General features: G+C 50.9%; 1 protein-coding gene across 1 annotated transcript; it reads right to left on the bottom strand.

The window, feature by feature from the left end:
- Positions 1–311: 311 nt before the first annotated feature.
- CUNH17orf50 (chromosome unknown C17orf50 homolog) lies at positions 312–4,741 on the bottom strand. Its single transcript, XM_030809178.1, has 2 exons — positions 4,729–4,741; positions 312–1,381 (listed from the first exon to the last, which is right to left on the bottom strand). Exons 1-2 carry the CDS (start codon positions 4,739–4,741, stop codon positions 1,059–1,061), a joined length of 336 nt encoding a protein of 111 aa, XP_030665038.1. The 3' UTR covers positions 312–1,058.
- Between the last annotated feature and the right edge of the window lie 4,942 nt (positions 4,742–9,683).

The raw sequence follows: 9,683 nt of genomic DNA on the forward strand, positions 1-9,683 counted from the left end.
TTCCCCCGCCCCTCCACACCTGCTAGTGCCTCATATGCACAGCATCGACCTCAGCAAGCCAGGGCGTCTAGGGCAGGCGAGAATGGTCTGGCAACGGTTCAGCCCTCAGCTCCCCAGGGCCATTGTTGGCCCTGCCCTTTCATTTTCTTCTCTGCGCAGTGGGCAGACGGGCCTTTGCCTTTGGATACAAATGTTTGTACCATTCTGGGGTAGAGAGGGAAGAGGCTCCCTGCCCACACTTTTACCTCTGGCTTGAACCCCAGGAGGATCATCCCCACCCGGAGCCACCGTGCGCCACGTCAAAGCGCTGACACTTTGATCAGAGGTTTTATTGAATGGTTTCAGGGAAAGAGGCAGGTTTGTCAGAGGGATGAGGGAACCCTGAGGTTATTTTCTCTAGGCGATGCCTCTGCCCACTGGGCCAGAGCGGATCTGAAATACCCAAGAGGTGAAGGTGAGGCTGTGTGAGTGGACAGTCAGGTGTGCGGTGGCGCTGGTGCTGCGTGGGGGCGGGGAGCCCTCGGTGGGCGCTGTTGACAGCGGGCTCTAGGTTATGCTGGGCTCTGCACAGGGGGTGCTAGGTGACAGGTGGGAACCAAGCACCAACAGTGGGCCTTCTTGACGGATGGGGGCGCTCTGGGCAGCAGCTGAGAAGGGGCGGTCCTGTGGAATGCGTCGAAGAGGGCTCCGCGCTCCAAGAGAGAAGGTCGGTAGGGGGTCTGGGGCCAGGAAATGATGGAGGGCACAAAGGCTGGGAGTGGGGGCGCTCAGGAGCTCCCAGTGGCCCCCGCCTTCCCCAGATCCGGGTGATCCAGAACGCAGTGCGCCACATAGGCTGAGTGGCTGTGCAGATTCCTGCATTTCTTGCAGAAAAGGATCTCGCAGCAAGCACAGCTCCCGCGGCGCGGCGGTCGTCGCCGGATCTCCAGCACGCACGGCTCCTCCGGGAGGCTCCGCTTCCTGCCGGCGGGGACCAGGCGCTCAGTGCCTGGGGCCGCCCCCCCCTTCCCTGGGGCCCAGGCACCGCCTGCCTCGTGCCCCGGCCGAGGAGCGCGCAGTCACCTGTCGGTGGGAGCTGTGAGGCCGCCCAGCAGCGCTAAGGGGCCGAGCCAGCCCCAGAAGCCGCTGTCCGCGCGCCGCAGCAGCGCCACCTGCTGGGTGCTGGACTCCTGGCGCAGCGGGCAGTAGGATACTGAGCGCCGCTCGCGGCCCTCGCCCTCCTCCGCCACCCGCGGCGGCTCCTCGCCCTCCGTCGCGCTCTCCTCCAGCGGCCTCTGGTTGTCCTCGTCCTCGTCCTCCGACCCCTCCTTCCCTTCCTCCTGCTCAGCCTCCTCGGCCCGGAGCTCTTCCGGTTCCTTCTTCCACAAGGGGGTCTTCACACCTGCGGGTCGGGAGGAGGTCAGGGCAGTCCTGCTGTCCCCGAGAAAAGGTCCAGAATAATTTTTTATTTTATTTATTTATTTATTTATTTAGAGACAGGGTCTCTCTGTAGCTCAGGCTAGAGAGCAGTGGCGTGATCTCTGCTCACTGCAACCTCCGCCCCACGGGCTCAAGCGATTCTTTTGCCTAAGCCTCCCAAGTAGCTGGGACTACAGGCATGCCCCACTGCGCCCGGCTAATTTTTGTATTTTTAGTAGAAACGGGGTTTCACCATGTTGGCCGGGCTGGTCTCAAACTCCTGACCTCAGGTGATTTGCCCTCCTCGGCCTCCCAAAGTGCTGAGATTACAGGCATGAGTCACCGTGCCCGGCCCTGGATACTGTTTCAAAAAATTTTTTAAGTCCAGGCATGGTGGCTCACGCCTGTAATCTCAGCACTTTGGGAGGTCGAGGCAGGCAGATGGCTTGAGCTCAAGAGTTCGAGACCAGTGTGGGCAACAAGGTGAGAGTCTTTTTATTTCTCTACAAAAAAAAAAAAAAAGCTGGGCGTGGTGGTGTACACCTGTGGTCCCAGCTACTTGGGAGGCTGAGGTGAGAGGAACCTGAGCTAGGGAAGCTGAGGCTATAGTGAGCCATGATTGCACCATCGCACTCCAGCCTAGGTGACAGAGACCCCGTCTCTACAATTAAAAAAAAAATTTTTTTTTTTAAGACAGGGTCTCACTATGTTGCCCAGGCTAACTCCTGGCTTCAAGCAGCCCTCCTGCCTAGGTCTCCCTAAAGTGCTGGGATCACAGCCACGAGCCACCTCCCCTAGCTTACTGATCTCTTTTTTTTTTTTTTTTTTTTTTCGGAGACGGAGTCTCGCTCTGTCGCCCAGGCTGGAGTGCAGTGGCGCGATCTCGGCTCACTGCAAGCTCCGCCTGCCAGGTTCACGCCATTCTTCTACCTCAGTCTCCCGAGTAGCTGGGACTATAGGCGCCCGCCACCACGCCGGGCTTTTTTTTTTTTTTTTTTTTTTTTTGAGACGGAGTCTCGCTCTTTCACCCAGGCTGGAGTGCAGTGGCGCGATCTCGGCTCACCGCAGGCTCCGCCCCCTGGGGTTCACGCCATTCTCCTGCCTCAGCCTCCTGCGTAGCTGGGACTACAGGCGCCTGCCACCTCGCCCGGCTAATTTTTTGTATTTTTAGTAGAGACGGGGTTTCACCTTGTTAGCCAGGATGGTCTCGATCTCCTGACCTCGTGATCCGCCCGCCTCGTCCTCCCAAAGTGCTGGGATTACAGGCGTGAGCCACCGCGCCCGGCCGGGCTAATTTTTTGTATTTTTAGTAGAGACGGGGTTTCACCATGTTTGCCAGGATGGTCTCAATCTGACCTCGTGATCTGCCTGCCTTGGCCTCCCAAAGTGCTAGGATTACAGGCGTGAGCCACCACCCCTGGCCACTGATCCCATTTTAATAGGTGGTTATTTAAAGAATATTTTATTTTCTGAACGGAATTTCCTTCCTCCAAGTGGGTCTTGCCTTAAGGAAGCCCAGCATCTCCGCTGGTGGGGTGGGCAGGTGGGTGGGCTTACAGCACCTCTGTATGATTAGAAAAGGCGCCTTATAGTCAGGGAAATGGAAAAAGGGCCCTCTATGGGCAGACCAATTAGGAAAAGGCTGTCCTTAGGGTGAGCCAATTAGGAAAAAGTGCCTCTTCCTTCTTCCAGGCTTGACTTCAGCCACCACTGTGCCCTCTTGCTGGTGCCTTTGTTCAGGGCACAGTTACCACAACTACAAGCAGTAGCCCCAGCAGGAAGTTCCTGGGCTGACATGGAAACTAAGCTGGCCTCCCCTGGAAGGTGTCCCCCGCCCATTCAGCAAACATTCACCAGGCTTCACGCATCCTATGTCTGTCACATCTGGGTAGCTAGGTTTGTAAAGGAAAGAGGGGAGGAGGGCAGGGAAGGCACAACTCGTGGAGTCTGCTATGGAAAAGTCAAGAAACATTTCTAGGCGGGGCACGGTGGCTCATGCCTGTAATCCCAGCACTTTGGGAGGCTGAAGCGGGCGGATCACCTGAGGTCAGGAGTTCGAGACCAGCCTGACCAACAAGGAGAAACCCCGTCTCTACTAAAAATACCAAATTAGCTGGGCGTGGCAGTGCATGCCTGTAATCCCAGCTACTCAGGAGGCTAAGGCAGGAGAATCGCTTGAACCCAGGGGGGCGGAGGTTGCGGTGAACCAAGATCGCGCCACTGCATTCCAGCCTGAGCAACAAGAGCGAAACTCCGTCTCAAAAAAGAAAAAAAGAAAGAAAGAAAAAGAAACGTTTCTATTGATCCCAGTCCATCTTATTTAAAGAGCAAAGGGAATGCTCATAATTGGTGTTCTAGCCTTCTGGTTGTAAAAGGCCAGGCCTAGTACACAGCTAGAAAAGGGTTCCAGAGATGTTTCAAGAGGAAGGGAAGGAGGAAAAGGGGTTGAAAACAAAGGGTTGGACATTTAGTGCTGCGCTATGGAATCTGGACTTCGCCTCTCAGCAGTGAGGAGCCACTGAACATTCTTGTAGAGGGACATGTTCCAAGCTGTGTTTTAGGATGTTTGCTCTGGCAAGACAGAGGGAGACCCCACTTAGGAGTCATTACAGTGGTCCAGGCCAGAGAAGACAAAGGTCTGAACAGGAGCAGGTGGAGATGATGAAGCAGATGTTAAGACTCTTCTGGAGCCAGATGTGGTGGCTCACACCTGTAATCCCAGCACTTTGGGAGACCAAGGCGGGAGGATCACTTGAGCCTGGGAGGTTGAGACTACAGTGAGCTATGACAACGCCACTATACTCCAGCCTGGGTGACAGAGCAAGACTGTTTCTAAAACAAACAAACAAACAAAACAAACAAACAAACAAAAAACAGGCCAGGCACAGTGGCTCACGCCTGTAATCCCAGGACTTTGGGAGGCCAAGGTGGGTGGATCACTTGAGGTCAGGAGTCCGCGACCAGCCTGGCCAACATAGTGAAACCCCGTCTCTACTAAAAATACAAAATACAAAAATTAGCTGGGTGTTGTGGCATGCTCCTGTGGTCCCAGCTACTCAGGAGGTGAGGCATGAGAATCACTTGAACCTGGGAGGCAGAGGCTGCAGTGAGCTGAGATCTCACCACTGCACTCCAGTCTGGGAGACAGAGCAAGACTCTGTCTCAAAAAAAAAAAAAAAAGGAGTATTAGGAAGGGGAAAGGAGAGGGCTTGCAGCTACATGGATGGGTAACTAAGAAAAGGTTGGACTTCATGGTGATGGGCTGGATTGTCCACGCTAGGGTCAAGAGATCCTGTCCTCCAGCCCCACCCCGCCTCCAGCCCCACTCACCATGCTTATCCATTTTTCCCAAGGCTGTGCCCCGCTTTCCCTGAGCAGAGACTGGGATGTGAGAGGGTGCCCAGAACCCATAGAACTTTGTCTCATATCTAGGGCCTCTATTAGATCACAAGGGGTGGGGCTGGAGCCTCACCTGCCCATAAGGCTCTGCCGAGGAATAATTTCCTTTTCCAGAGCCTCCCAAAGCACTAACAACTCAGTGTCTCCTACCTTCCCTCTTAGGAAGGCATTAAAGGGGAAGAGAGGATGGCTTTGACCCCCAATAAACTGGGTTCAAATCCCAGCTCTACCACATAAATTTAAAAGTTATCTGATGTTCAGCATGGTATCTCTCTGACTCTCAGTCTCTTCATCTGTAAGTCAGAGATAGTAGTACAGTACCAGGCTTTACCTGGCCTACAGGAAGCACTGAAAGCATTGGGTTTTTTTGTATCATTATATTCTGTCCTCCTCCTCCTGTCTTATCCTTATCCTTCTTCACCCCATGCTCTCCACTTCTCCTATTTCCATTTCATTGCCTTAGTGCCAAGGAACACAAGGGAATGGTGCCAAGTCCAGTAGGAAGTAGGACTCAGGCACCAGGCTGGTATAGTTCCTGGATATTGTGTATTTGTGGGGGGCAGGGGTGGGGGAGGGAGTAAAATCATGGAGCTTCAGGAAAATCCTTTCCTTTCCTGGACTCGAAGTGGAGTATATTGGCACAGAGAGGAATGTGCAGATGGACAATGGACGGATTCAGCTCTGGAAAGCCCTCTGTCTGTTGAGATGAAGTTGCTGACCTCAAAGAGAGCCCAGTCTAATAGTGATCTGCAATCCTCCATCCAAGTCTGAGAGTGGAGGGCGATGGAGTCCCTTCCTTTGGGCATCTAAGTTTGGTGGAGGCAAGTTGATGGGCTGAAGAACAGAGAGCAGACCTGGCCCCCAGGAATCTCCTAGTCACAAGGGGACAACCCTATCAAGAACTGTGAAGGATCTGAAATGTTATCCTATTTGCAAGCTACCATGTTAACCAGTTGTAGTTTCATGGGTGCTGCCAGAAAATATGAGGCTCCAAGTCAGAGACAAAGGACTTTATTACTCGTGGCATAGCAGCTTCGGCCTCTTTGCCTCAGCTTCCCTTGCTTCAGTGTCCTATGAGCGACACAAATGAGTGCCAGTGGATACCGGTATATGCAGAGGTTTGCATTACTAGAGAAATCCCAAGCTTAGGACACCTGAATCTTTTTGGGGGGGGGCGGTGGGGGATAAGGGACACAGTCTCGCTGTTGCCCAGGCTGGAGTGCAGTGGCGCAATCCCGGCTCACGGCAACCTCCACCTCCCGGGTTCAAGCAATTCTCCTGCCTCAGCCTCCCAAGTGGCTGGGACTACAGGCGCGTGTCACCACACCTGGCTAATTTTTTGCATTTTTAGTAAAGATGGGGTTCCACTGTGTTAGCCAGGATGGTCTCGATCTCCTGACCTCGTGATCTGCCCGTCTCGGCCTCCCAAAGTGCTCAGATTAGAGTCCTGAGCCACTGTGCCCAGCCAGGAAACCTGAATCTTTTATAATGGGTAGTGAGCAAACCTGCTGTTTGCTCAGAAAGGAGGCACTACATCTATTTTCTAAGATTGTTCACTTATACAAAAACCCTTGAAAAGTCAGGGCCTCTGCTTTCAAGACATGTATAAACACAAAAGGCCCAAGGAGAATTGTCTCCCAACAAGCTCATTCTCCTTAAATTTACTGAAAGCATTTGTAGCCACCATGGCTCTTGATTGCAAAATTCAAAAGCTCACTCTGGTTGATTTAAAGAGAAAGAATAGTGAGCACTCACAGAATGACGAAAAGACTTGAGAACTGGACAGGAATCAAGGAAGGGTGGCGAATAGGAATACAGTCAAGATCGCATTATAGGAACAATTCAGTTTGGAGGCCACTGCTGGGGGTCACCCATGGACACTGGCACCATGAGCAATCTCATTGAGACACTCACTAAGATTTAATGCCCCTGGCGGGCACATCTAAACCAGTGAGCCTGTGCAAAGACCATCCAACCAAGACACCACAACAGAGTGTCCCCTGGCATGGTCATTCTTCTCATCCTGCCTCCCCAACCCTAATCTGCCCAGTAGCCCTTTGCCATCCATCCTTAGGATGTGCATTCTCTCTTCCCAAGGCTGTTTTGGGTTTTGTGGGACCTTCATAAAAAGTCAGATTGTCAAACAACCCATGCTAGCATAAAAGCATACTAGAATTTATTTTATTATTTTATTTTATTTTATTTATTTTTTGAGATAGAGGCTTGCTTTGTTGCCCAGGATGGAGTACAGTGGTATGATCTCAGCTCACTGCAACCTCTGCCTCCTGGATTCAAGCAATTCTCCTGCCTCAATCTCCTGAGTAGCTGGGATTACAGGCGTGTGCCACCATGTCCGGCTAATTTTTGGATTCTTAGTAGAGACGGGGTTTCACCCTGTTGGTCAGGCTGGTCTCGAACTCCTGACCTCAAGTGATCTGCCTGCCTCGACTTCCCAAAGTGCTGGGATTACAGGTGTGAGCCACCGTGCCTAGCCAGCACACTAGAAATTAATCTCACAGAGGACTAGTACAGTCTTCATTGAAAACATGAGAGCAGGCAGGTAATCCCACTAGCTCCAGGAACATATGCATGCCTCCTACACTCAGACATCAGTTTGGGAGACCTCTTGAGAGGGGTGAAACCATCCCAGTAATGAGTGAAAACTCAGAATTGACTGAATCTCTGTCCAAAAGAGACTGTTTGAAACCAGAAGAGAATGGGCGATATTTTACTGGCAAGCTCAAGCATTATTTTCTGCTATTTATAGAAATCATACCTAAAGGACAAGACAAAGTCAGTTATCACAGGTAAAGCTACAATTTTTTCACATTAAACTTTAACTTTTGAAACTAATAGTATAAATAGCTCCTTAACTTCTAATAGGTATAACACAGAAATGCAATATTAGTTTTGGCTGGGCCATAAATATAACTTAAGAGAAAATGATATCTAAGCAGGGCACAGTGAGGGGAACCCATAGGCCCGGCAATTCAGGAGGCTGAGATGGGAAAATTGCTTGAGTCCAGGAGTTTGAAGTTGCAGTGCACAATAATTGTGCCTGTGAATAGCCACTGCTCTCCAGCCTGGGCAACATAGCAAGACCCCCATCTCTAAAAAAAAATTTTATTAAGAACAACAAAGAACAATAATCCAGTAAGATAGTATGTAAGTGCTACTTGATTGGGAATATTTGTAACAACATCTTACATTTGTATACAGAAAAGGAATGGGGCCTCCTGAACCTAGAGCATCATGTCAATTAAGATGTAACTGGCTAGTCAAATCCATAATGCCTAACTAATAATAGCTCAAACTTTATAAAATTTATTACTTTACTTAGTAAAGGGCTCCAGGATTGGTTCAGTGTCTTGATGGAGTTATTAAGGGCCCTGCTTATTCTCACCTTTCCTCTTTGCCTTCCTTGTCTCCTCTTGGTTACAAAATGGCTGCTGCAGCTCCAGGCATTGTGGCTTCATGCAACTATGACCAAAGCAGGAAGAAAAGGAATGGCAGAGACTTCTCAGAAGCTCTCCAACAGACTTCTCTTTGAATCTCATTGGCCAGAACTGGGGCACAAACCCATTCCTAAACCAACTTATGGCAAAAAGAGGGTTGTCAAGATTGTCCTAGACCAGTTGTAATTGGTAACTTTGATCAAATGGGACTCATGGAGTATAGTTATAAAACAATTTCATTTTTGTCTCCTACAGTCTTTTTATTTTTTATTTATTTTATTTTATTTTTATTTATTTATTTATTTTGAGACAGAGTCTCCCTCTGTCACCCAGGCTGGAATGCGGCAGCTAATTCTGCCTCCTCCTGAGTAGCTGGGAGTACAGGCACCCGCCACCACACCCAGCTAGTTTTTGTATTTTTAGTAGAGACAGGATTTCACCATGTTGCTCAGGCTGTTCTCGAACTCCTGACCTTAAGTGATCTGCCCGCCTTGGCTTCCTAAAGTGCTGGGATGACAAGCATGAGCCACCGCGTCCAGCCCAGTCTTTTTAAACATGCTCAGGGGAGGAAAATACTTCTTCCCTTGTCCCTGGAGAACAACTCAGACAGGCCCTATGACTTATTCTGGGTCCTCTTAGGAAATAGAAAACGCTGAGGCTTGCCACGGCCAGTGACCTGCAAACAGGATGGTGTGGGAGGCAGAAGACACGGTCCCTCTACCCTCTTTCTCTGCCTCTCTTTTCTCCTCAGCTGCCCAACCACTGGTCTCTGTCTTTCCCTGCCCCAATCCATGCAATTCCTTGGATCCAGGCTACACTGAACTCTGGGGACCCTTATTCCCTCTGTAATCCTTAGGAGTCTAATCAGGAACCGACCAGATGATGGTCCACTTCCAGCTTCCTATCCATTGAGGCCGTTCCACCTTCCAGGAGGGTCCATTGAATGTTTTGTGTTTGTTTTGAGATGAGTTTTGCTCTTTCCCCCAGGCTGGAGTGCAATGGCACGATCTCGGCTCACTGCAACCTCTGCCTCCCCGGGTTCAAGCGATTTTCCTGCCTCAGCCTCCCGAGTAGCTGGGATTACAGGCACCTGCCACCACACTCGGCTAATGTTTGTATTTTTAGTAGAGACAGGGGTTTTGCCAGGTTGGCCAGTCTGGTCTCAAACTCCTGACCTCAAGTGATCCGCCCGCCTCGGCCTCCCAAAGTGCTGGGATTACAGGCGTGAGCCACTACGCCCGGCCTATCTATTAAGATGTTCTCCCCTGGGCGTGGTGGCTCACGCCTGTAATCCCAGCACTTTGGGAGGCCAAAGTGGGCAGATCACTTGAGCTCAGGAATTCGAGACCACCCTGGCCAACATGGCGAATCCCTGTCTCTACTAAAAATACAAAATTAGCCAGGCGTGATGGTGTACCTATAATCTCAGCT

This window comes from Nomascus leucogenys, unplaced genomic scaffold (genome assembly GCF_006542625.1).
Source record: "Nomascus leucogenys isolate Asia unplaced genomic scaffold, Asia_NLE_v1 Super-Scaffold_391, whole genome shotgun sequence".
In the NCBI taxonomy this organism is placed as follows: domain Eukaryota; kingdom Metazoa; phylum Chordata; class Mammalia; order Primates; family Hylobatidae; genus Nomascus; species Nomascus leucogenys.